The sequence below is a fragment of the Manacus candei genome, unplaced genomic scaffold, assembly GCF_025592945.1.
Source record: "Manacus candei isolate 608988 ecotype Guabito, Panama unplaced genomic scaffold, ASM2559294v1 h1tg000444l, whole genome shotgun sequence".
Classification (NCBI taxonomy): domain Eukaryota; kingdom Metazoa; phylum Chordata; class Aves; order Passeriformes; family Pipridae; genus Manacus; species Manacus candei.
In genome coordinates, this window is record NW_026138492.1 from 1 (window position 1) to 23,791 (window position 23,791).

A 23,791-nucleotide genomic window follows, 5' to 3' on the forward strand; every position below is an offset into this window, starting at 1 on the left:
GGCGGCGTTGCCACGGCAACGACTCGGGGCCGGGGAAGGCGGGCCCCCTCCGGCGGCGCCGCGGCCTCTCATTGGCTGCTCGGGCCGCCCGTCAGTGACGTCGCTTCCGGCGCCGCCGCCGCCGGGAAGGGCCCGCGACGCTCCCGGTACCGGGGGGGGGGGCGGATTTTGGGGGGTCCCGGGGGGGCTTTTGGGGGTCCCGGGGGGGGTTTTGGGGGTCCCGGGGGGGGTTTCGGGGGGTCTTTGGGCAACCCGGGGGCCCGGAGGGGGCCCGAGTGAGGCGCGGCCCCGCCCCGGGCGAGGATGCGCCGCCGCCGCCGCCCACGGGCCCCGCCCGGGAGGGCCCCGAGGGGAGGGAGGGGCCCGGGTGGGGCCCGGGAGGGGGCCCGGGAGGGGCCCGGGAGGGGCCCGGGAGGGGCTGGAGGTGCCCGGAGGGGAAGGATTTGGAGGGGAAAAAAATGGGGGATTTGGGGCCCTGAGGGGAGGGAGGGGAAACACGAGGGGGGGGGTTTTGGGGGGGTCATAGAGGGGGTTTGGGGGGTCCTGGGGGGGTTTTGGGGGTCCTGGGGGAGGGTTGGGGGGGTCATAGAGGGGGTTTGGGGGGTCCCAGGGGGGTTTTGGGGGTCTCGGGAGGGGGTTTTGGGGGTCCTGGGGAAGGGTTGGGGGGGTCATAGAGGGGGTTTGGGGGGTCCCAGGGAAGGTTTGGGGGGACCCGGGGGGTTTGGGGGTCCTGGGGGGGGAGTTTGGGGGTCCTGGGGGGGTTTTGGGGGTCCTGGGGGGTGTTTTGGGGGTCCTGGGGGGGGTTTTGGGGGTCCTGGGGGGGGGGGGTTGGGGGTCCCGGGGGGGGTTTTGGAGCTCTCAGGGGGGTTGGGGGTCCTGGGGGGTGGTTGGAGGTCCCGGGGTTGGTTTTGGGGGTCTTGGGGGGTTTTGGGGGGTCCCAGGATGGTCTTGGGGTCGGGGGGGGGGGGTGGTGGGGTTTTGGAGGTCTCGGGGGGTTTTTGGGGGGGGTCTCAGAGGGGGGTTTTGGGGGTCCCAGGGGGGTTTTTTTGGGAGTCCCGGGAGAGTTTTGGGGTCCCGGGGGGGGGGGGGGGTTTGGAGATCTCAGGGGGGTTTTTGGGGGGTCCCAGAATGGGGATTTGGGGGTTCCAGGGGGTTTTGGGGGGGATTCAGGGGGGGCTTTGGGGGGGGGGTCTCTGAGCTCTCCCTCTTTGGAAGTGACTCTGGGGGGGTTCCCAGGGGTTATTTTGGGGTTATTTTGGGGTTCCCCGACCCCCCCCTTTGCCCCCCCCAGGCCGTGGAGGTGACTCGGGGGATTATTTGGGGTCATTTTGGTTTATTTGGGGGTTATTTAGGATTATTTGGGGGTTATTTTATCCCCCTGCTCTGGCACGGCAGCCCTGGCCCTGGGGGTTATTTGGGGTTGTTGTTATTTTATATTTTGGGGTTATTATTTTATATTTTTGGGTTATTTAAGGTTTATTTAAGGTTATTTTTGGGGTCCCCAGGCCATGGAGGTGACCCCTGGCACGGCTGCCCTGGCCCTGGGGGTTATTATTTTATATTTTATGATCATTATTTTATATTTTTGGGTTATTATTTTATATTTTGGGGTTATTATTTTACATTTTTGGGTCATTATTTTATATTTTTGGGTTATTTAGGGTTATTTTAGGTTATTATTTTGGGGGTTTTTGTGGTTTTTATGGGGTTTTTTTTTGGATTTTTGGGTTATTTAAGATTATTTAAGTTTATTTAAGATAATTTAGGATTATTTTGGGGTTATTTTAACCCCCCCAGGCCATGGAGGTGACCCCTGGCACGGCTGCCCTGGCCCTGGGGGTTATTATTTTATATTTTATTATCATTATTTTATATTTTTGGGTTATTATTTTATATTTTAGGATTATTATTTTATATTTTAGGGTTATTATTTTACATTTTTGGGTTATTTAGGGTTATTTTGGGTTATTATTTGGGGGTTTTTTGTGGTTTTTATGGGGGTTTTTTTGGATTTTTGATTTATTTAAGATTATTTAAGATAATTTAGAATTATTTAAGGTTATTTTTGGGTCCCCAGGCCATGGAGGTGACCCCTGGCACGGCCGCCCTGGCCCTGGGGGTTATTATTTTATATTTTGGGGTTATTATTTTATATTTTAGGATCATTATTTTATATTTTTGGGTTATTTAGGGTTATTTTGGGTTATTATTTTGGGGTTTTTTGTGGTTTTTATGGTTTTTTTTTTTTTATTTTTGGGTTATTTAAGATTATTTAAGTTTATTTAAGATAATTTAGGATTATTTTGGGGTTATTTTAACCCCCCCAGGCCATGGAGGTGACCCCTGGCACGGCTGCCCTGGCCCTGGGGGTTATTTTATTATCATTATTTTATATTTTTGGGTTATTTAAGGTTATTTTGGGGTGATTTAAGGTTATTTTAGGGTTATTTTCCCCCCCCCAGGCCATGGTGGTGACCCCTGGCACGGCTGCCCTGGCCCTGAGGGTTATTATTTTATATTTTAGGATTATTATTTTATATTTTTGGGTTATTTAGGGTTATTTTGGGTTATTATTTGGGGGTTTTTTGTGGTTTTTATGGGGGTTTTTTTGGATTTTTGATTTATTTAAGATTATTTAAGATCATTTAAGATTATTTAAGGTTATTTAAGCTTTATTTAGGGTTATTTTTGGGTCCCCAGGCCATGGAGGTGACCCCTGGCACGGCCGCCCTGGCCCTGGGGGTTATTATTTTATATTTTATTATCATTATTTTATATTTTTTGGTTATTATTTTACATTTTAAGATAATTTAGGATTATTTTGGGGTTATTTTAACCCCCCCAGGCCATGGAGGTGACCCCTGGCACGGCCGCCCTGGCCCTGGGGGTTATTATTTTATATTTTAGGATTATTATTTTATATTTTAGGATCATTATTTTATATTTTTGGGTTATTTAGGGTTATTTTGGGTTATTATTTTGGGGTTTTTTGTGGTTTTTATGGGGGTTTTTTTGGATTTTTGATTTATTTAAAATTATTTAAGATAATTTAGAATTATTTAGGGTTATTTTCCCCCCCCCAGGCCATGGAGGTGACCCCTGGCACGGCTGCCCTGGCCCTGGGGGTTATTTTATTATCATTATTTTATATTTTTGGGTTATTTAAGGTTATTTTGGGGTGATTTAAGGTTATTTTAGGGTTATTTTGTGCCCCCCAGGCCATGGAGGTGACCCCTGGCACGGCCGCCCTGGCCCTGGCCCTGCTCCTCCTGCCCCTGCTCTGGGGCCGCTGCGGCTCCTTCCGCTTCTTCTGCAAGATGGGATTTTACAACGGCTGGATCCTGCTGCTGGCCCTGCTGGCCATCCCCCTGTGTGCCTTTAGGGGCAGGGACGTGGAGAACATGAAGTAATTCGGGATTTTGGGGGGGTTTGGGGTGGTTTTGGGGTGGTTATGGGGCAGGAGATGTGGAGAATGTGAAGTAATTGGGGATTTTGGGGGGGTTATGGGGGCACAGCCATCCCCCTGTGTGCCCTCCGGGGCAGGGACGTGGAAAATATGAAGTAATTCGGGATTTTGGGGGGGTTTGGGGTGGTTATGGGGCAGGAGATGTGGAGAATGTGAAGTAATTTGGGATTTTGGGGGGGATTTTGGGGGGGCTTGTGGGGTTTTGGGGTGGTTATGGGGCAGGAGATGTGGAGAATGTGAAGTAATTGGGGATTTTGGGGGGGATTTTGGGGGGGCTTGTGGGGTTTTGGGGTGGTTTTGGGGCAGGAAATGTGGAGAATGTGAAGTAATTTGGGATTTTGGGGGGGTTTGGGGTGGTTTTGGGGTGGTTTTGGGGCAGGAGATGTGGAGAATGTGAAGTAATTGGGGATTTTGTGGGGTGGTTATGGGGGCACAGCCATCCCCCTGTGTGCCCTCAGGGGCAGGGACGTGGAGAACATGAAGTCATTGGGAATTTTGGGGGGGTTTGGGGGGTTATGGGGCAGGAGATGTGGAGAATGTGAAGTAATTGGGGATTTTGGGGGGGTTTGGGGTGGTTTTGGGGTGGTTTTGGGGCAGGAGATGTGGAGAACATGAAATAATGGGGTGGTTTTGGGGTGGTTATGGGGGCACAGCCATCCCCCTGTGTGCCCTCAGGGGCAGGGACGTGGAGAACATGAAGTAATTGGGGATTTTGGGGGGGTTTGGGGTGGTTTTGGGGTGGTTATGGGGCAGGAGATGTGGAGAATGTGAAGTAATAGGGTGGTTTTGGGGTGGTTTGTGGGGTTTTGGGGTGGTTTTGGGGCAGGAAATGTGGAGAATGTGAAGTAATTCGGGATTTTGGGGGGGTTTGGGGTGGTTTTGGGGTGGTTTTGGGGCAGGAGATGTGGAGAACATGAAATAATGGGGTGGTTTTGGGGTGGTTATGGGGGCACAGCCATCCCCCTGTGTGCCCTCCGGGGCAGGGACGTGGAAAATATGAAGTAATTGGGGGAAATTGTGGGATTTGAGGTGGTTATGGGGTGGTTTGTGGGGTTATGGGGTGGTTTTGGGGCAGGAGATGTGGAAAATGTGAAGTAATAGGGTGGTTTTGGGGTGGTTTGTGGGGTTATGGGGTGGTTTTGGGGCAGGAGATGTGGAGAACGTGAAGTAATTTGGGATTTTGTGGGGTGGTTATGGGGGCACAGCCATCCCCCTGTGTGCCCTCCGGGGCAGGGACGTGGAAAATATGAAGTAATTTGGGATTTTGGGGGGCTTTGGGGTGGTTTTGGGGTGGTTATGGGGCAGGAGATGTGGAGAATGTGAAGTAATTGGGGATTTTGGGGGGGATTTTGGGGGGGTTTGTGGGGTTTTGGGGCAGGAAATGTGGAGAACATGAAGTAATTTGGGATTTGGGGGGTGTTTGTGGGGGCACAGCCATCCCCCTGTGTGCCCTCCGGGGCAGGGACGTGGAGAACATGAAGTAATTCGGGATTTTGGGGGGGTTTGGGGTGGTTTTGTGGTGGTTTTGGGGCAGGAGATGTGGAGAATGTGAAGTAATAGGGTGTTTTTGGGGTGGTTTGTGGGGTTATGGGGTGGTTTTGGGGCAGGAAATGTGGAGAATGTGAAGTAATTGGGGATTTTGGGGGGGTTTGGGGGCACAGCCATCCCCCTGTGTGCCTTTAGGAGCAGGGACGTGGAAAATATGAAGTAATTGGGGATTTTGGGGGGTTTTGGGGTGGTTTGTGGGGTTTTGGGGTGGTTATGGGGCAGGAGATGTGGAGAATGTGAAGTAATGAGGGGGTTTTGGGGTGGTTTGTGGGGTTATGGGGTGGTTTTGGGGCAGGAAGTGTGGAGAATGTGAAGTAATTTGGGATTTTGGGGTGGTTATGGGGGCACAGCCATCCCCCTGTGTGCCCTCCGGGGCAGGGACGTGGAAAATATGAAGTAATTGGGGATTTTGGGGGGGTTTGGGGTGGTTTTGGGGTGGTTTTGGGGCAGGAGATGTGGAGAATGTGAAGTAATTGGGGATTTTGGGGGGGATTTTGGGGGGGCTTGTGGGGTTTTGGGGTGGTTTTGGGGCAGGAGATGTGGAGAATGTGAAGTAATTGGGGATTTTGGGGGGGTTTGGGGTGGTTTTGGGGTGGTTATGGGGCAGGAGATGTGGAGAATGTGAAGTAATTGGGGATTTTGGGGGGGATTTTGGGGGGGTTTGTGGGGTTATGGGGTGGTTTTGGGGCAGGAGATGTGGAAAATGTGAAGTAATTTGGGATTTTGTGGGGTGGTTATGGGGGCACAGCCATCCCCCTGTGTGCCCTCAGGGGCAGGGACGTGGAGAACATGAAGTCATTGGGAATTTTGGGGGGGTTTGGGGGGTTATGGGGCAGGAGATGTGGAGAATGTGAAGTAATTGGGGATTTTGGGGGGGTTTGGGGGGTTTTGGGGTGGTTATGGGGGCACAGCCATCCCCCTGTGTGCCTTTAGGGGCAGGGACGTGGAAAATATGAAGTAATTGGGGATTTTATGGGGTTTTTGTGGGGTTTTTGTGGGGTTTTGGGGTGGTTATGGGGCAGGAGATGTGGAGAACATGAAGTAATTGGGGATTTTGGGGGGGTTTGGGGTGGTTTGTGGGGTTTTGGGGTGGTTTGGGGGCAGGAAATGTGGAGAATGTGAAGTAATTTGGGATTTTGTGGGGTGGTTATGGGGGCACAGCCATCCCCCTGTGTGCCTTTAGGGGCAGGGACGTGGAGAACATGAAGTAATTGGGAATTTTGGGGGGGTTTGGGGTGGTTTTGGGGTGGTTATGGGGCAGGAGATGTGGAGAACATGAAATAATGGGGTGGTTTTGGGGTGGTTTGTGGGGTTATGGGGTGGTTTTGGGGCAGGAGATGTGGAAAATGTGAAGTAATTTGGGATTTTGTGGGGTGGTTATGGGGGCACAGCCATCCCCCTGTGTGCCCTCCGGGGCAGGGACGTGGAGAACATGAAGTAATTGGGAATTTTGGGGGGGTTTGGGGTGGTTATGGGGCAGGAAATGTGGAGAATGTGAAGTAATTGGGGATTTTGGGGGATTTTGGGGGGGCTTGTGGGGTTTTGGGGTGGTTATGGGGCAGGAGATGTGGAGAATGTGAAGTAATAGGGTGGTTTTGGGGGGGTTTGTGGGGTTTTGGGGTGGTTTTGGGGCAGGAGATGTGGAGAATGTGAAGTAATAGGGTGGTTTTGGGGTTTGAGGGTCCCTGTGGGTCCCTGTGGGTCCCTGTAGCTCCCCATAGCTCCCCATAGGTCCCCATAGGTCCCCGTGTCTCAGTGTCCGTCTGTCCCGCAGGATCATCCGGGGGCTGATGCAGCACGTGAAGCACCTCTATGGGATCAGGATGGTGGTGAGGGGGGCCCAGCACTTCCCCCCCCGGCAGCCCTACGTGGTGGTCAGCAACCACCAGAGCTCCCTGGACCTCCTAGGTACAGCCCTGACCCATAGATTGACCCATAGACTGCCCCACAGCCACCCCACAGCCACCCCACAGCCTGCCCTACAACCTACCCCACAGCCACCCCCCACACTGACCCCACAGCCCTACGTGGTGGTCAGCAACCACCAGAGCTCCCTGGACCTGCTGGGTATGACCCTATAGACTGACCCACTGACCCACAGCCACCCCACACACTGACCCACACACTGACCCACAGCTGCCCCAAGCCCACACCAGCCCCCACGGGACCTTGCCCCATAACCCCTCCCCAGCCCCATAACCACCCCCTAACTGCCCCCCAGGTATGATGGAGGTGCTCCCATATGGGCTGCGTGCCCATAACCCCTCCCCAGCCCCATAACCCCTCCCCAGCCCCATAACTGCCCCATAACCCCTCCCCAGCCCCATAACTGCCCCATAACCACCCCATAACCCCTCCCCAACCCCATAACTGCCCCATAACTGCCCCATAACCACCCCCTAACCCCCAGGTATGATGGAGGTGCTCCCCGACCGCTGTGTGCCCATAACCCCTCCCCAGCCCCATAACTGCCCCATAACTGCCCCATAACCCCTCCCCAGCCCCATAACTGCCCCCTAACCACCCCCTAACCCCCAGGTATGATGGAGGTGCTCCCCGACCGCTGCATGCCCATAACCCCTCCCCAGCCCCATAACCCCTCCCCAGCCCCATAACCCCTCCCCAGCCCCATAACCACCCCATAACCCCTCCCCAGCCCCATAACCCCTCCCCAGCCCCATAACTGCCCCATAACCCCTCCCCAGCCCCATAACCACCCCCTAACTGCCCCCTAGGTATGATGGAGGTGCTCCCCGACCGCTGTGTCCCCATAACCCTTCCCCAGCCCCATAGCTGCCCCATAAGTGCCCCTTTCATGCCCAGGTATGATGGAGGTGCTCCCCGACCGCTGCGTGCCCATAACCCCTCCCCAGCCCCATAAGTGCCCCATAACCCCTCCCCAGCCCCATAACTGCCCCATAACCCCTCCCCAGCCCCATAACCACCCCCTAACTGCCCCCCAGGTATGATGGAGGTGCTCCCCGACCGCTGTGTCCCCATAACCCTTCCCCAGCCCCATAACTGCCCCCTAACCACCCCCTAACCCCCCAGGTATGATGGAGGTGCTCCCCGACCGCTGCGTGCCCATAACCCCTCCCCAGCCCCATAACCACCCCATAACCCCTCCCCAGCCCCATAACTGCCCCCTAACCCCCAGGTATGATGGAGGTGCTCCCCGACCGCTGCGTGCCCATCGCCAAGCGGGAGCTGCTGTACATGGGCGCGGTGGGCGTGGCCTGCTGGCTGGGGGGCATCATCTTCATCGACCGCAAGCGCACCCACGACGCCATCAGCACCATGGCCGAGGCTGCCCACACCATGCTCAGCCAGGACGTGAGTCTGGGGGGCACCCAGGGGGTCCCTGTGGGGCTGGGGGGCATCTATGGGGCACCCACACCATCAGCACCATGGCCGAGGCTGCACACACCATGCTCAGCCAGGACGTGAGTCTGGGGGCATCTATGGGGCTGGGGAGGGTCTATGGGGCACCCACACCATCAGCACCATGGCCGAGGCTGCCCACACCATGCTGAGCCAGGACGTGAGTGTATGGGGTGTCTATGGGGCTGGGGAGGGTCTATGGGGCACCCACACCATCAGCACCATGGCCGAGGCTGCACACACCATGCTGAGCCAGGACGTGAGTCTGGGGGCATCTATGGGGCTGGGGAGGGTCTATGGGGCACCCACGCCATCAGCACCATGGCCGAGGCTGCCCACACCATGCTGAGCCAGGACGTGAGTGTATGGGGTGTCTGTGGGGCTGGGGGGTGTCCCTGTGGGGCTGGGGGCATCTATGGGGTATCTATGGGGCTGGGGAGGGTCTATGGGGCACCCACGACGCCATCAGCACCATGGCCGAGGCTGCCCACACCATGCTCAGCCAGGACGTGAGTGTATGGGGTGTCTGTGGGGCTGTGGGGTGTCTCTGGGTTACCTATGGGGTATCTATGGGGCAGCCCCACATCCCTGTGCCCCCCAGGTGCGGGTGTGGGTGTTCCCCGAGGGCACCAGGAACCACAGCGGGTCGATGCTGGGGGGTATCTATGGGGCTGTGGGGTATCTGTGGGATATCTATGGGGCTCTGGGTTATCTGTGGGGTATCTATGGGGCAGCCCCACATCCCTGTGCCCCCCAGGTGCGGGTGTGGGTGTTCCCCGAGGGCACCAGGAACCACAGCGGGTCGATGCTGCCCTTCAAGCGCGGCGCCTTCCACCTGGCCGTGCAGGCACAGGTACTTGGGGGGCCTGGGGGGTGGGGGGGGCGTTTTGGGGGGGACTTGTGGGGCACGACCCGACCCCCCAAACCCCCCCCTGTGCCCCCCAACCCCCCCCAGGTGCCCGTGGTGCCCATCGTGATCTCCTCCTACCAGCACTTCTACAGCAAACGGGAGCGCAGGTTCACGGCCGGTGAGGGGGGTGTGGGGCTGGGGGGGACATGTGGGGCTGGGGGGGGAAATGTGGGGCTGGGGGGGATAAATGTGGGGCTGGGGGGCACCAAGGGGGGGAAATGTGGGGCTGGGGGGGACAAATGTGGGGCTGGGGGGGATAAATGTGGGGCTGGGGGGGACTAATGTGGGGCTGGGGGGGAAATGTGGGGCTGGGGGGGACAAATGTGGGGCTGGGGGGATAAATGTGGGGCTGGGGGGGGAAATGTGGGGCTGGGGGGACTAATGTGGGGCTGGGGGGGGAAATGTGGGGCTGGGGGGGACATGTGGGGCTGGGGGGCACCAAGGGGGGGAAATGTGGGGCTGGGGGGGATAAATGTGGGGCTGGGGGGAATAAATGTGGGGCTGGGGGGGATAAATGTGGGGCTGGGGGGGGAAATGTGGGGCTGGGGGAGGAAATGTGGGGCTGGGGGGGATAAATGTGGGGCTGGGGGGCACCAAGGGGGGGAAATGTGGGGCTGGGGGGGATAAATGTGGGGCTGGGGGGGGAAATGTGGGGCTGGGGGGGGAAATGTGGGGCTGGGGGGGATAAATGTGGGGCTGGGGGGGGAAATGTGGGGCTGGGGGGGACAAATGTGGGGCTGGGGGGATAAATGTGGGGCTGGGGGGGATAAATGTGGGGCTGGGGGGGACAAATGTGGGGCTGGGGGGGGAATGTGGGGCTGGGGGAGGACAAATGTGGGGCTGGGGGGGATAAATGTGGGGCTGGGGGGGATAAATGTGGGGCTGGGGGGGGAAATGTGGGGCTGGGGGGGACTAATGTGGGGCTGGGGGGGAAATGTGGGGCTGGGGGGGACAAATGTGGGGCTGGGGGGATAAATGTGGGGCTGGGGGGGGAAATGTGGGGCTGGGGGGGACTAATGTGGGGCTGGGGGGGGAAATGTGGGGCTGGGGGGGATAAATGTGGGGCTGGGGGGCACCAAGGGGGGGAAATGTGGGGCTGGGGGGGATAAATGTGGGGCTGGGGGGAATAAATGTGGGGCTGGGGGGGATAAATGTGGGGCTGGGGGGGATAAATGTGGGGCTGGGGGGAATAAATGTGGGGCTGGGGGGGATAAATGTGGGGCTGGGGGGGATAAATGTGGGGCTGGGGGGGACAAATGTGGGGCTGGGGGGGGAAATGTGGGGCTGGGGGGGAAAATGTGGGGCTGGGAGGCACCAAGGGGGGGAAATGTGGGGCTGGGGGGGATAAATGTGGGGCTGGGGGGGATAAATGTGGGGCTGGGGGTGGTCCCAGATGGGTTGTGGGGTAGCCGTGGGGTCCCAGGTGGGCTGTGGGGCAGGTGTGGGGTCCTGGGTGGGCTGGGGGTGGTTCTGGGTGGGTTGTGGGTGCTGAGTGGGCTGGGGGGCAGCCATAGGTCCCAGGGGGGGCTGTGGGGCAGCCGTGGGTCCCGGGTGGGTTCTGGGTGGTCCCAGATGGGCCATGGGTCAGGTGTGGGGTCCCGGGTGGGTTGTGGGGCTGGTGTGGTCCCAGGTGGGTTGTGGGTGGTCCGGGGTGGGTTGTGGGGCAGCCGTGAGGTGCCAAGTGGGCTGTGGGGCAGCCGTGGGGTCCTGGGTGGGCCGTGGGTCAGCCGTGGGGTCCCAGGTGGGTTGTGGGGCTGGGGTGGTCCCAGGTGGGCTGTGGGTCAGCCGTGGGATGCCAGGTGGGTTGTGGGGCACGTGTGGAGTCCTGGGTGGGTTGTGGGTCAGCCATGGGATGCCAGGTGGGTTGTGGGGCACGTGTGGGGTCCTGGGTGGGTTGTGGGGCAGCCGTGGGGTGCCAGGGGGGCTGTGGGGCACGTGTGGGGTCCTGGGTGGGTTGTGGGGCAGTGTTACCTGTTGAGGGGGGTCCCATGGGTGGTGGGGGTGGTCCTGGGTGGGTTGTGGGGCTGGGGTGGTCCTAGGTGGGTTATGGGTCAGCCGTGGGCCAGCCGTGGGGTCCCGGGTGGGCTGTGGGTCAGCCGTGGGTCAGCCGTGGGTCACCCCCTGTGCCCCCCCCGCCCAGGCCGGTGCGTGATCGAGGTGCTGCCCCCGCTGCCCACGCGGGGTCTGGGCCCGGCCGACGTGCCCGCGCTGACCGAGCGCGTCCGCGCCGCCATGCTGAGCGCCTTCGACGCCCTCACCGCCGAGCTGCGCCCCACGGGGACCCACCGGGACCCACGGGGACCCACGGAGACCCACAGTGACCCACAGAGCCCCACGGGGACCCACCGGGACCCACGGGGACCCACCGACACCCACCGGGACCCACAGCGGCCCATGGACCCCCAGGGAGACCCACAGAGCCCCACCGACACCCACCGGGACCCTCAGAGCCCCACGGAGCCCCACGGGGACCCATGGGGACCCACGGAGCCCCACAGGGACCCACAGCACCCCACGGAGCTCCAGGGAGAGCCACGGGGACCCACGGAGACCCACAGTGACCCACGGGGACCCACGGACCCCCAGGGAGACCCACAGAGCCCCACGGATACCCATGGGGACCCACGGGGACCCACCGACACCCACAGGGACCCACAGCACCCCACAGACCCCCATGGTGACCCACAGCGAGCTACAGACCCCCACGGGGACCCCTGGGGACCCACAGGGACCCACAGTGACCCACAGGGACCCACCGACTTCCATGGGGACCCCCAGCGCCCCACAGACCCCCACGGGGACCCACAGAGCCCCACGGACACCCACAGGGACCCCTGGGGACCCACAGACCCCCACGGTGACCCACAGCACCCCAGAGACCCCCACGGTGACCCACAGCACCCCACTGACCGCCATGGTGACCCACAGCGGCCCGGTGACCCCCAGCACCCCAGAGACCCCCACGGGGGCCCCCGGCGCCCCAGAGACCCCCACGGAGACCCCCGGGGACCCTCGGAGCCCCACAGAGCCCCACAGTGACCCCCCGGCCTGGCGGCCCCACGGGGACCCCGAGGGGGGCACGGACCCCTAAGTGGGGCACGGACTGACCACTCAGTGGGGCACAGACCCCTCAATGGGGCACAGACCCACCAGTGGGGCACAAACTGACCCCTAAGTGGGGCATGGACTGAGCCCTAAGTGGGGCACAGACCCACAGATGGGGCACGGACTGACCCCCAAGTGGGGCACGGAACCGTAAGTGTGGCATGGACTGACCCCCCAGTGGGGCTGACCCACGTGTGGGGCACGGACTGACCCCTAAACGGGGCACAGACCCACGTGTGGGGCACGGACTGACCCCTAAGTTGGGCACTGACTGACCCCTAAGTTGGGCACTGACTGACCCCTAAGTTGGGCACGGATCCCTCAGTGGGGCACAGACCCACAAGTGGGGCACGGAGCGACCCCCAAGTGCGACGTGTTGGGACCCACAAGTGGGACACGGAGCGACCCACGGAGGGACCCCGAAGACCCCAAAGTGGGGCGTGGATTGACCCACAAGTAGGACACAGAGAGACCCCAAATGGGGCATGGAGAGACCCACAAGTGGGGCACGGACTGACCCCCAAGTGGGGCACAGACTGACCCACAAGTGGGGCACGGAGAGACCCCAAATGGGGCACGGACTGACCCCCAAGTTGGGCACGGAGAGACCCCAAATGGGGCACGGAGAGACCCCCAAATGGGGCACAGACTGACCCCCAAGTGGGGCATGGAGAGACCCCAAGTTGGGCACAGACTGACCCCCAAATGGGGCACGGAGAGACCCCAAATGGGGCACGGAGAGACCCACAAGTGGGGCACAGACTGACCCCCAAGTGGGGCCCGGAGGGACCCCCAGCGGGACCAGGGTGTGACCCACGGCGAGACCCCCCCGGGGTGGGGGCGGGGGGTCCCCGCGATATTTGGGGGGGGGGGGGGCAGGGCGGGTGTTCATTGGCTGCCACAGCAAACCCCGCCCCTTTTCCCGAGGGGCGGGGCCGTGTATTTATTTGGGGGGGGGGAGGGAGGGGGGTGGATTTTGCCAAATTTCCCTCCTGCCCCCGCTCGGGCCCCCCCCGACCCCCCAACCCCCCAGCTTTTAATAAACCGCCCCCCCCCTCCCAAAATCCCCCTTTGTGACGGTCATGGTGGGTGGGCGATGACGTCATCGGGGCGGGGGAGGGGGCGGGGGGGTCCCCATGTGGGCACGGGGGGGTTGGGGGGGGCCTTGGGGGGCTTCTGGGCTTGGACACTGGGACAGGATCGGGATGGACACTGGGACGGGAATTGGGATGGACACTGGGATGGACACTGGGATGGACACAGGGACAGGATCGGGATGGACACGGGACAGGGATGGGATGGACACCAGGACAGGGATGGGATGGGAATTGGGATGGACACAGGGGTGGACACAGGGACAGGGATGGGATGGACACGGGACAGGGATGGGATGGACACAGGGATGGGATCGGGATGGACACTGGGATGGACACTGGGATGGGGATTGGGATGGACACTGGACAGGGATGGGATGGACACGGGACAGGGATGGGATAGACACTGGGATGGACACTGGGACAGGGATCGGGATGGACACTGGGATGGACACCGGGATGGACACTGGGATGGACACTGGGACAGGATTGGGATGGACACTGGGATTGGATGGGAATTGGGATAGACACCGGGATGGACACAGGGATGGGATTGGGATGGACACAGGACAGGGATGGGGATGGACACTGGGATAGACACCGGGATGGACACAGGACAGGGATGGGGATGGACACTGGGATAGACACCGGGATGGACACAGGGATAGACACTGGGATGGGGATAGGATGGACACTGGGACAGGATCGGGATGGACACTGGGACAGGATCGGGAGGGACACTGGGATGGGGATCAGAAACGGGACAGGGATCGGGAGGGACACTGGAACAAGGATCGGGATAAACGAGCCCAAAAGTTCAGGATGTTGGGAGAGTCTTGGGGGGTCAACCCTGGGATCCCCCCCCACCCCCCGGCTCCATTTCAGCCCCATCCCAGGGATTTTTGGGGCTTTCCCGGCACGTTTTTGGGCCGTGGGGGTGTCCAGGGGAGGTGTCCGGGGATAACCGGGGCCCAGAGGCTTTAAATCTCCCCCCGGAATTCGTATTTTAGGCCACAAACAAAACACCCAGAGGTCAAAACCCCCCCCCCCCCGACCCGCGGGGACGCGCCCGGGGGAGGAGAGGAGGGATAAGGAAAGGACCAGGCGGAATCGTTGCTGTTGTTCTCGTTATTATTCCAAATTTCTGTCGTTGTCGTCGTTCCTCTTTTCTACAGCAAAGCCCCGGTGCCACCCCCAGCCCCGGGCACGGCGGGGGGGGCGTGGATTGACCCCCAAATCAGAGGGGTTGGGACCCACAAGTGGGGCACGGAGCGACCCCCAAGTCCAAGGTGTTGGGACCAACAAGTGGGGCACGGATTGACCCCCAAATCCGAGGGGTTGGGACCCCCAAGTCCAACACTTTGGGACCTCCAAGTGGGGCACGGATTGACCCCCAAATCCGAGGTGTTGGGACCCACAAGTGGGGCATGGATTGACCCCCAAGTCCAACACTTTGGGACCCACAAGTGGGGCACGGATTGACCCCCAAGTCCAAGGTGCTGGGACCCACAAGTGGGGCACAGATTGACCCCCAAGTCCAAGGTGTTGGGACCCACAAGTGGGGCACGGAGCGACCCCCAAATCCAACACTTTGAAACCCACAAGTGGGGCACGGATTGACCCCCAAATCCGAGGGGTTGGGACCCCCAAATCCAACACTTTGGGACCCACAAGTGGGGCACAGATTGACCCCCAAGTCCAAGGTGTTGGGACCCACAAGTGGGGCACAGAGCAACCCCCAAATCCAACACTTTGGGACCCACAAGTGGGGCACGGATTGACCCCCAAATCCAACACTTCGGGACCCACAAGTGGGGCACGGATTGACCCCCAAATCCAACACTTCGGGACCCACAAGTGGGGCACGGCCCGACCCACGGCGGGACCCCAAAGCCCTCCAAGTGGGGCCCGGATTGACCCACAAGCAGGACACGGAGAGCCCCCCACCCCTCAACCCCCCCCCACCTCAGGGGGTCCCGGAGCCCCCCCACGCCCCCTCCCCGCCCCTCCCCGCCCCTCCCACCGCTACATCCGCGCCCCCCCCAGTTCCCCCCATCCCCTCCATCCCTCCCCTCCCTCCCTCCGTCCCTCCCTCCCTCCCCCCTCAGCAGGGCTGGCCGGGGTAGGGCCAGAGGGGCAGGAGGGCTCCCTGGTGGGTGCGCTGGTGCCGCTTGTGGTGGGAGCTGCGGCTGAAGCTCTTCCCGCACACCCCGCACGCGTAGGGCTTCTCGCCGGTGTGGATGCGCCGGTGCTGGGTCAGCGTGGACTTGTCGGTGAAGCTCTTGCCGCAGTCGGGGCAGCCGTAGGGCTTCTCGCCGGTGTGGATGCGCTGGTGGCGGATGAGGTTGGAGGAGACGTTGAAGCGCTTCCCGCAGTGGCCGCAGGCGTAGGGCTTCTCGCCCGTGTGGATGCGGAGGTGCTTCACCAGGTCCGAGCTCTGGCTGAAGCTCTGCCAGCACTCCCCGCACGTGTTGGGGATCCCCCCGAGCGAGGGGGGGCCCGCTTTGGGGCCGCCGCCCGCCCCCTCCCCTCCTCCTCCTCTTCCTCCTCCTCCTCTTCCTCCTCCTCCTCTTCCTCCTCCTCCTCCTCCTCCTCCTCCTCCTCCCCGCGGCCGCCGCCGCCGCTTCCCCGGCGCGGGATGGGGGGACCCGGGGGCGGCAGAAGAAGAAGGAGGAGGAGGAGGAGGAGGAGGAGGAGAAGCTTCCTTGGCCCGGCTGAAGCTTTTCCCGCAGTCAACGCACTTGTAGGGCCTCGGGGGGCCGGGGGTCGCGCTGGGGGGGGCGGGGTGGGGGGCGCCGCCCCCTCCCACCTCCCTCCCGCAGTCCCGGCAGCTCCGCGGGGCTCGGGGGGTCGCGGCGTGGGCGCGGCGGTGCCGCACGAGGTGGGCGCTGAGCCCGAAGCTCTTCCCGCAGTCGAGGCAGGCGAAGGGGCGCCGGGGGTCGCCGGACGATGATGATGATGAGGATGATGAGGATGATGATGATGGCGGGGGCACGGAGGTGAGGCGGGGGTCGCCGCCCCCGCCGTGGCTGCGCCGGTGCTCGGTGAGGGCCGCGCTCCGCGCGAAGCTCTTCCCGCACTCCACGCAGATGTTGGGGCGCTCCTCCTCCTCCTCCTCCTCCTCCTCGCCGCCCCCCGCCGCCCCCCGCCCGGCCGGCGGCCCCCGCTGCCGCACCACCGTCTCCTTGCGCTTCCTCACCCCCCGCCCGCGGACCCCCAGCCCCATCGCCCCCATCGCCCCCATCGCCCCCGCCGTTTGCGGGGGTCCCTCCGCCCGCCCCGCCTCGCCTTGGGGGGGGGTCGCCGACGACCCCCGGCAGCGCTTGGGAGACATGGCGGGGGCTCGGCCCTTCCTCCTCCTCCTCCTCCTCGCCCGGCCCGGTGCCTTTAGAGCCGCTTCTCCCTCCCTCCGAGCTCGGGGGTCCGCCCGCCCCCCCCCCCAACCCCCGCCCCGGGGGTCCCCCCGCTCCCACCGGAGGCTCCGGCCGCGGCCGGACGGACAATGGAGGAGGAGGAGGAGGAGGAGGAGGAGGAGGAGGAGGAGGAGGAGGAGGAGGCGGCAGCGCCGCTGACCCAGGAAGTTCAACCCCCGGGGGCTGCTCGGAGGAAGGCGAAGGCGGCGGAGAAAGGGGGGGGGAGAGGGAGAGGGAGAGACCCCCGGCCCCGCCTCGGCATCCCCCCCCCCATCCCCCGCTCCCCGTCCCTCCACCCCCCCCCCCCGCGCCGTGTCTCCCTCAACCCCCCCCAGACCCCTCCCCCCCCATTCCCGTCCCCACCGGCGCTGTCGCGACCCCCTCAACCCCCCCCGTGCCCCCCCCAAGACCCCCAACCCTGTGCCGGGGGCGGGTCCTGCAGGGTCACCCCCCTCCTCCATCCCCCCCCCCACGTGCTGGGGTTTCACCTCCAGAAGATTTAAGTTTTTTTGGGGGGGGTTCTGGGGCCGAGGGGACCCCTCCCGCGAGTCGCAGACCCCCCCCCAGCTCAGTTTTTGGCGGGGAAGGGGGGGCTGCAAGACCCCGGGGCCGGTGAACACCAACAACTCTGGTTTTACTCGGCGGGGGGAGGGAGGGACGGGATCGCTCCGGGACCCCCACGAGCACCGGGATCATCCCCACGAACACCGGGATCATCCCCACGAGCTCCGGGATGGCCCCACGAGCGCCGGGATCGGCCCCACGAACACCGGGATCATCCCCACGAGCTCCGGGATGGCCCCACGAGCACCGGGATCATCCCCACGAACGCCGGGATCGGCCCCACGAACACCGGGATGGCCCCACGAGCGCCGGGATCATCCCCACGAACACCGGGATGGCCCCACGAACACCGGGATCGGCCCCACGAACACCGGGATCATCCCCACGAACGCCGGGATCATCCCCACGAGCACCGGGATGGCCCCACGAGCGCCGGGATCATCCCCACGAACACCGGGATGGCCCCACGAACACCGGGATCGGCCCCACGAACACCGGGATCGGCCCCACGAACACCGAGATCGGCCCCACAAGCACCGGGATCGGCCCCGCGGGTGCTTTGGGATAACCCGGGATCGACCCCGCGGGTGCTTTCGGATAACCCGCCCCCTCCCCTCCCGCTCCTCCCTCCACTTTTATCCTCCTCTTTCCTCCCCCCCCATCCCATCCCACCCCACCCCATCCCGCCCCACAGCCCCACACCGACGACGTGGCCGCTCCGGGATCGAGGAATTCCCACCGCTCGCTCCAGGATCGAGGAATTCCCACCGCTCGCTCCGGGATCGAGGAATTCCCACCGCTCGCTCCGGGATCGAGGAATTCCCACCACTCGCTCCGGGATCGAGGAATTCCCACCACTCGCTCCGGGATCGAGGAATTCCCACCGCTCGCTCCGGGATCGAGGAATTCCCACCGCTCGCTCCGGGATCGAGGAATTCCCACCACTCCGGGATCGAGGAATTCCCACCGCTCCGGGATCGCGGGGTCCCTTCCCCCTTTTTTGGGGGGAGAGGGGTGGGGAAGGGCTTCCCGCTGCTCCGGGGCTGAGGAATCCCCCCCTCAACTCCCCCGTGGGTGCTGAAATGTCCTCTCAAGTCCAATCCCCCCGAAGGTTCCTCTCCCACCAGAGCCGGAGGGGTCCCGGTTTTGGCTCTGGAAGGGTCCCGGTTCTGGCTCCAGAGGGGTCCCTGCTCCGGAGGGGTCTCAGCTCCGGCTCTGAACGGGTCTTGGCTCTGGAGGGGTCCCAGTTCTGGATCCGGAGGGGTCCCAGCTCCAAAGGGGTCCCGATTCTGGCTCTGGAGGGGTCCCAGCTCCAAAGGGGTCCCAGCTCCGGCTCTGGAAGGCTCCCGGTTCCAGCTCCGGAGGGGTCCCGATTCTGGCTCCAGAGGGGTCCCAGCTCCAGAGGGGTCCCGATTCTGGCTCTGGAAGGGTCCCAGCTCTGGAGGGCTCCCAGCTCTGGAAGGGTCTCGGCTCCGGAGGGGTCCCAGCTCCGGAGGGGTCCTGGTTCTGGCTCTGGAAGGGTCCTGGCTCTGGAGGGCTCCCAGCTCTGGAAGGGTCTCGGCTCCGGAGGGCTCCCGGTTCTGGCTCTGGAGGGGTCCCGGCCCTGGAGGGGTCCCAGCTCCGGAGGGGTCCCGGTTCTGGCTCCGGAGGGATCCCGGCTCTGGCTCCGGAGGGGTCCCGGCCCTGGAGGGGTCCCGGTTCTGGCTCCAGAGGGATCCCGGTTCTGGCTCCAGAGGGGTCCCATCTCTGTCTCCGTAGGGGTCCCGTCCCCGTCCCCCCCCGGCTCCGCCGCCCCCCCGAGGGCTCTACCCCAGGTGGAGCCGCTGGTGCCGGACGAGCGCGGAGCTGCCCCCGAAGCCCTTCCCGCAGTCGCCGCACTTGTGGGGCTTCTCGCCCTGCCCGGCGGCGCCGCGGCCGCGCCGGTGGGTCGGGAGGGTCGGCAGGGACGGGAGGGTCGAGCCCCCCGGGAAGCCCCTCCCGCAGCGGGGCCGGGCCCGCCCCGAGTGGCTCCGCTGGTGCCGCAGCAGCGCCGAACTCCCCGCGAAGCTCTTCCCGCAGCTGGGGCAGGGCAAGGGGGGCTTCTCCTCCTCCTCCTCCTCCTCCTCGCCGTCCCCCCCGTGCCCCCGGCGGTGCTTGAGGAAGGCCGAGCTGTAGCTGAAGCTCCTCCCGCAGTCGGGGCAGGCGAAGGGCCGGGAGCCCCTCAGGTGCGTCCTCAGGTGGGTGCCGAGCTGGGGGCCGCGCCCGGGGGGGCTCCTCCCGCACTGCCCGCACTCCCCGCAGCCGGGCGGGGGGCTCTCCGGGCGGGGTCCCTCCGGGGGTCTCCCCCCCACGCCGGTGCCCGCCCGGCTCGGCGCTCCAGCCGAAGCTCTGCCCGCACTTGCCGCAGGCGAGCTGGGGGGGGTTCCGCTGGCCCGCCTGGGGCAGCAGCCGCCGCTCCCGCTGGTGGTCCCGCTGGTGGTCCCGGCGGTGGTCCCGGTGGTCGTCCGGGCCCCCCCCGCGCCCCCCCCGAGTGCAGGCGCTGGCGGTGGGCGTTGCGGTTGGAGCTGCGGGTGAAGCCCTTCCCGCAGTCCAGGCACTTGTAGGGCTTCTCCTCCGCCGTGGGGCCGCAGCCCCCCCCGCCCGCAGCGGTGCCCGAAGCCCCTCGGGCCGCCCCCCCCGCCGCGACCCCCCCCCGCGCCGGCCCCCCGCGACCCCCCCGCGCCCCGCGGGAGGCGGGCGGGGGGGCTGCGCAGGAGGAAGGGGGGGGGCGGAGGGGGGGGGTCCCAGGGGTGCCAGGGGGGCTGGCAGCACTCCCCGAGGGGGGGCGGGGGGGCTGCGGGACCCCCTCCCCGGGGCGGGGCAGGACGGCGTCCAGCGCGGGGCGGTTCGGGGGGCTCCGACTCTTCCTCCTCCTCCTCCTCCTCCTCCTCCTCCTCCTCGCTGCCCGTGCCGTCATCTGCCGCGGGGAGGGGGGATAACGGGGGGATTCCCAGCGCTGGGAACGGGGGGAAACCCCCGGGATGATGATGATGATGGTGATGATGAGGATGAGGATGGGGGGGACAGGGGGGGTCCCGGCTCACCTGCGGGGGCCACCCTGAGGACCTGCCACTCCTTGGGGTCGTTGGGGTCCGGCGCGCCCAGTTCGCCCAGTTCCTCCTCCAGCTCCAGCCGGGACACCACGGTGGGTTTGGGGATGGGGAAATCTGCTCCCGGGGAACGCGCAAAAAATGATTAATAATTTAAAATTAGGCGGAAATCGGGTTCGATCGGGGTCCGATCAAGATTTTCACCCGACGCCGGTGCCGGACTTCGCCCTCGTTATTTCGGGGGGTTATTTTTTGGGGCGGGGGGAGGCGGAATAACCCCGGGGGGGGGGGACACACACAGAGGGATCCCGGCCTTACCCAGCAGGATCAGGGACTCGTAGTTCTCCTGCATGACGGCGGCAGCTCCGGGACACGGGAAAGGAGGGTCGGGACCCCCCTCCCGGGCCCCCCCCCCGGGCCCCGCGGAGGCCCCCCCGGTGCCGGCGATGCTCGGGGGGTCCGGGGTCCCCCCCGGCCGCGCGGGGAAGCTCCGCCCGGGCGCCGGATGGAGCCGCCGCCGCTGACCCAGGAAGTTCAGCCTCCGCCGGCGGCAGCGCCTCCTCCTCCTCATCATCATCATCCCCTTATCCGTCCTCCTCATCATCATCATCCCCTTCTCCATCCTCCTCCTCCTCATCATCATCCCCTTCTCCATCCTCCTCATCATCATCATCATCCCCTTCTCCATCCTCCTCATCATCATCATCATCCCCTTATCCATCCTCCTCCTCCTCATCCCCTTCTCCATCCTCCTCATCATCATCCCCTTATCCATCCTCATCATCATCATCATCATCCCCTTCTCCATCCTCCTCCTCATCATCATCATCCCCTTCTCCATCCTCCTCCTCCTCCTCATCATCCCCTTATCCATCCTCCTCCTCCTCATCATCATCCCCTTCTGCATCCTCTTCCTCATCATCATCATCCCCTTCTCCATCCTCCTCCTCTCCCTCCTCCTCCTCCTCCTCCTCCCCTTCTCCCCCCCCCATCCCGATCTCCTCTCCCTCCTCCTCCTCCCCCCATTGCCCTCCCCCCACCACTGCCCTCGTTTGACCCCCAAATCTTGGTTGACCCCAACTTTTGGTTGCCCCAAACAACAATTTATTGGGCCAGGTGCCGCTGTCCCCAAGGGGGGGGGTCCCGCTGTCCCCAGGGGGGGGTCCCGCTGTCCCCAGGGGGGTGGTCCCACTGTCCCCAGGGGGTGGTCCCACTGTCCCCAAGGGGGGGGGGGTCCCGCTGTCCCCAGGGGGGTGGTCCCGCTGTCCCCAGGGGGTGGTCCCGCTGTCCCCAGGGGGGGGGTCCCGCTGTCCCCAGGGGGGTGCCGGCCGCTGTCCCCAGGGGGGTGGTCCCGCTGTCCCCAGGGGGGGGGTCCCGCTGTCCCCAGGGGGGTGGTGGCCGTGGCGGTGGCACGTCCCCCGAGGTCGGTGACATCTCCCCCGAGGTGGTGGCAGGTCCCCATGGCCACAAGTCCCCCATGGTGTCCCCGTGGTGTCCCCACATCCCCCGTGGCGTCCCAATGTTCCCGTGGTGTCCCCATGTCCCCGTGGTGTCCCCATGTCCCCATGGTGTCCCAGTGGTGTCCCCATGTCCCCAATGGTGTCCCCATGGTGTCCCCATGTCCCCATGGTGTCCCTGTGGTGTCCCCATGTCCCCATGGTGTCCCCATGTCCCTGTGGTGTCCCAATGGTGTCCCCATGTCCCTGTGGTGTCCCCGTGATGTCCCCCCGTGCCCTCAGCCCCTCAGTGCCACGTACTCCACGGTGTCCCCGTGGTGTCCCAATGGTGTCCCCATGTCCCCGTGGTGCCCTCAGCCCCTCAGTGCCACGTACTCCATGGTGTCCCCATGATGTCCCAATGATGTCCCCATGTCCCCATGATGTCCCCATGTCCCCATGTCCCCATGGTGTCCCCCTGTCCCCTCAGCCCCTCAGTGCCACGTACTCCACGGTGTCCCTGTGCTGTCCCCCTGTCCCCATGATGTCCCCATGTCCCCATGATGTCCCAATGGTGTCCCCATGTCCCCGTGGTGTCCCCATGTCCCCCCCGTGCCCTCAGCCCCTCAGTGCCACGTACTCCACGGTGTCCCCATGATGTCCCCATGTCCCCATGTCCCCCGTGGTGTCCCAATGGTGTCCCCATGTCCCCGTGGTGTCCCCCTGTCCCCTCAGCCCCTCAGTGCCACGTACTCCACGCTGTCCCCTCCGTCCCCCGCTGTCCCCATGTCCCCATGTCCCCATGATGTCCCGCTGTCCCCATTGTGTCCCCATGGTGTCCCCATGATGTCCCCATGTCCCCGTGGTGTCCCCCTGTCCCCTCAGCCCCGCAGTGCCACGTACTCCACGCTGTCCCCATGATGTCCCCATGTCCCCGTGGTGTCCCCCCTGTCCCAATGGTGTCCCCCATGTCCCCATACTGTCCCCATGATGTCCCCATGTCCCCATGATGTCCCAATGGTGTCCCCATGTCCCCATACTGTCCCCATGATGTCCCCATGTCCCCATGATGTCCCAATGGTGTCCCCATGTCCCCGTGGTGTCCCCCTGTCCCCTCAGCCCCGCAGTGCCACGTACTCCACGGTGTCCCTATGATGTCCCCATGGTGTCCCCCATGTCCCCCTGTCCCCTCAGCCCCTCAGTGCCACGTACTCCACGCTGTCCCCCTCCGTCCCCATGTCCCCATGATGTCCCCATGATGTCCCCATGGTGTCCCCATGTCCCCCCTGTCCCCCTCAGCCCCTCAGTGCCACGTACTCCACGCTGTCCCCCTCCGTCCCCGCTGTCCCCATGGTGTCCCCATGGTGTCCCCATGGTGTCCCCCTGTCCCCTCAGCCCCTCAGTGCCACGTACTCCACGCTGTCCCCTCCGTCCCCGCTGTCCCCGGGGGGTGGCCCCGGGCGGGGCAGGGCCAGCGCGGCGTACACCAGGGTCCCCTCCCCGGCCCCCTCCCCATCCCCCGGCCCCCCTCCCCAGCCCAGGGGGGGGGCCGAGGGCACGTTCTCGTAGTCGGGACCCTCCGGGGCCTGTGGGGACAGCGGGGGGGTCACCAGGGACAGGGGGGACGGGGGGGGGGCATTGGGGGACAGTGGGGGACATTGGGGACATTGGGGGACATTGGGGACATTGGGGACATCAGGGGGGTCACCAGGGACAGGGGGGACAGTGGGGGGACATTGGGGGACATTGGGGACATCAGGGGGGTCACCAGGGACAGCGGGGACATTGGGGGGACAGTGGAGGGAC

General features: G+C 63.6%; 3 protein-coding genes and 1 long non-coding RNA gene across 20 annotated transcripts; 2 read left to right on the top strand and 2 right to left on the bottom strand.

Moving 5' to 3' along the window:
* The first annotated feature begins 98 nt into the window (after nt 1-98).
* Nucleotides 99-13,435, top strand: LOC127465610 (1-acyl-sn-glycerol-3-phosphate acyltransferase alpha-like). Of its 16 annotated transcripts, none has more exons than XM_051776106.1 (7): nt 99-146; nt 3,219-3,406; nt 6,789-6,922; nt 8,172-8,347; nt 9,153-9,248; nt 9,351-9,423; nt 11,446-13,435. In XM_051776106.1, exons 2-7 carry the CDS (start codon nt 3,222-3,224, stop codon nt 12,342-12,344), a joined length of 1,563 nt encoding a protein of 520 aa, XP_051632066.1. In that variant the 5' UTR covers nt 99-146; nt 3,219-3,221; the 3' UTR covers nt 12,345-13,435. The 16 variants fall into 16 exon arrangements, 15 of the variants coding, with proteins under 15 accessions (XP_051632066.1, XP_051632067.1, XP_051632068.1 ...); XM_051776107.1 differs by lacking the exon at nt 99-146 and adding an exon at nt 1,708-1,806 and having other exon boundaries at nt 3,228-3,406; XM_051776108.1 differs by lacking the exon at nt 99-146 and adding an exon at nt 2,043-2,058 and having other exon boundaries at nt 3,199-3,406.
* Nucleotides 13,436-14,726: 1,291 nt separating this feature from the next.
* LOC127465608 (uncharacterized) lies at nt 14,727-15,161 on the top strand. Its single transcript, XR_007902294.1, has 3 exons — nt 14,727-14,793; nt 14,909-15,000; nt 15,047-15,161. It is a non-coding gene; the product is annotated as an uncharacterized LOC127465608 (long non-coding RNA).
* A 440-nt stretch (nt 15,162-15,601) lies between these two features.
* On the bottom strand, nt 15,602-16,740 carry LOC127465609 (zinc finger protein 696-like). Its single transcript, XM_051776105.1, has one exon. The coding sequence runs from the start codon at nt 16,737-16,739 to the stop codon at nt 15,609-15,611; it is 1,131 nt and encodes a 376-aa protein (XP_051632065.1). The 5' UTR covers nt 16,740; the 3' UTR covers nt 15,602-15,608.
* A 2,500-nt stretch (nt 16,741-19,240) lies between these two features.
* On the bottom strand, nt 19,241-21,210 carry LOC127465613 (zinc finger protein 316-like). 2 transcript variants are annotated; one of them, XM_051776122.1, is made up of 3 exons: nt 20,868-21,210; nt 20,544-20,666; nt 19,241-20,416 (listed from the first exon to the last, which is right to left on the bottom strand). In XM_051776122.1, exons 1-3 carry the CDS (start codon nt 21,202-21,204, stop codon nt 19,287-19,289), a joined length of 1,590 nt encoding a protein of 529 aa, XP_051632082.1. In that variant the 5' UTR covers nt 21,205-21,210; the 3' UTR covers nt 19,241-19,286. The 2 variants fall into 2 exon arrangements, with proteins under 2 accessions (XP_051632082.1, XP_051632081.1); XM_051776121.1 differs by having other exon boundaries at nt 19,241-20,455.
* Between the last annotated feature and the right edge of the window lie 2,581 nt (nt 21,211-23,791).

Coding starts and splice junctions, on each gene's coding strand:
- LOC127465610 (XM_051776106.1), top strand. CDS start 3,222: ATGGAGGTGACCCCTGGCACGGCCGCCCTGGCCCTGGCCCTGCTCCTC. Junction 3,407..6,788: donor AGGGACGTGGAGAACATGAA/GTAATTCGGGAT, acceptor TCTGTCCCGCAG/GATCATCCGGGGGCTGATGC. Junction 6,923..8,171: donor GAGCTCCCTGGACCTCCTAG/GTACAGCCCTGA, acceptor CCTAACCCCCAG/GTATGATGGAGGTGCTCCCC.
- LOC127465609 (XM_051776105.1), bottom strand. CDS start 16,739: ATGGGGGCGATGGGGCTGGGGGTCCGCGGGCGGGGGGTGAGGAAGCGC.
- LOC127465613 (XM_051776121.1), bottom strand. CDS start 21,204: ATGGAGAAGGGGATGATGATGAGGAGGAGGAGGATGGAGAAGGGGATG. Junction 20,667..20,867: donor CGAGTCCCTGATCCTGCTGG/GTAAGGCCGGGA, acceptor CCCCGGGAGCAG/ATTTCCCCATCCCCAAACCC. Junction 20,456..20,543: donor CCTCAGGGTGGCCCCCGCAG/GTGAGCCGGGAC, acceptor CCCCGTTCCCAG/CGCTGGGAATCCCCCCGTTA.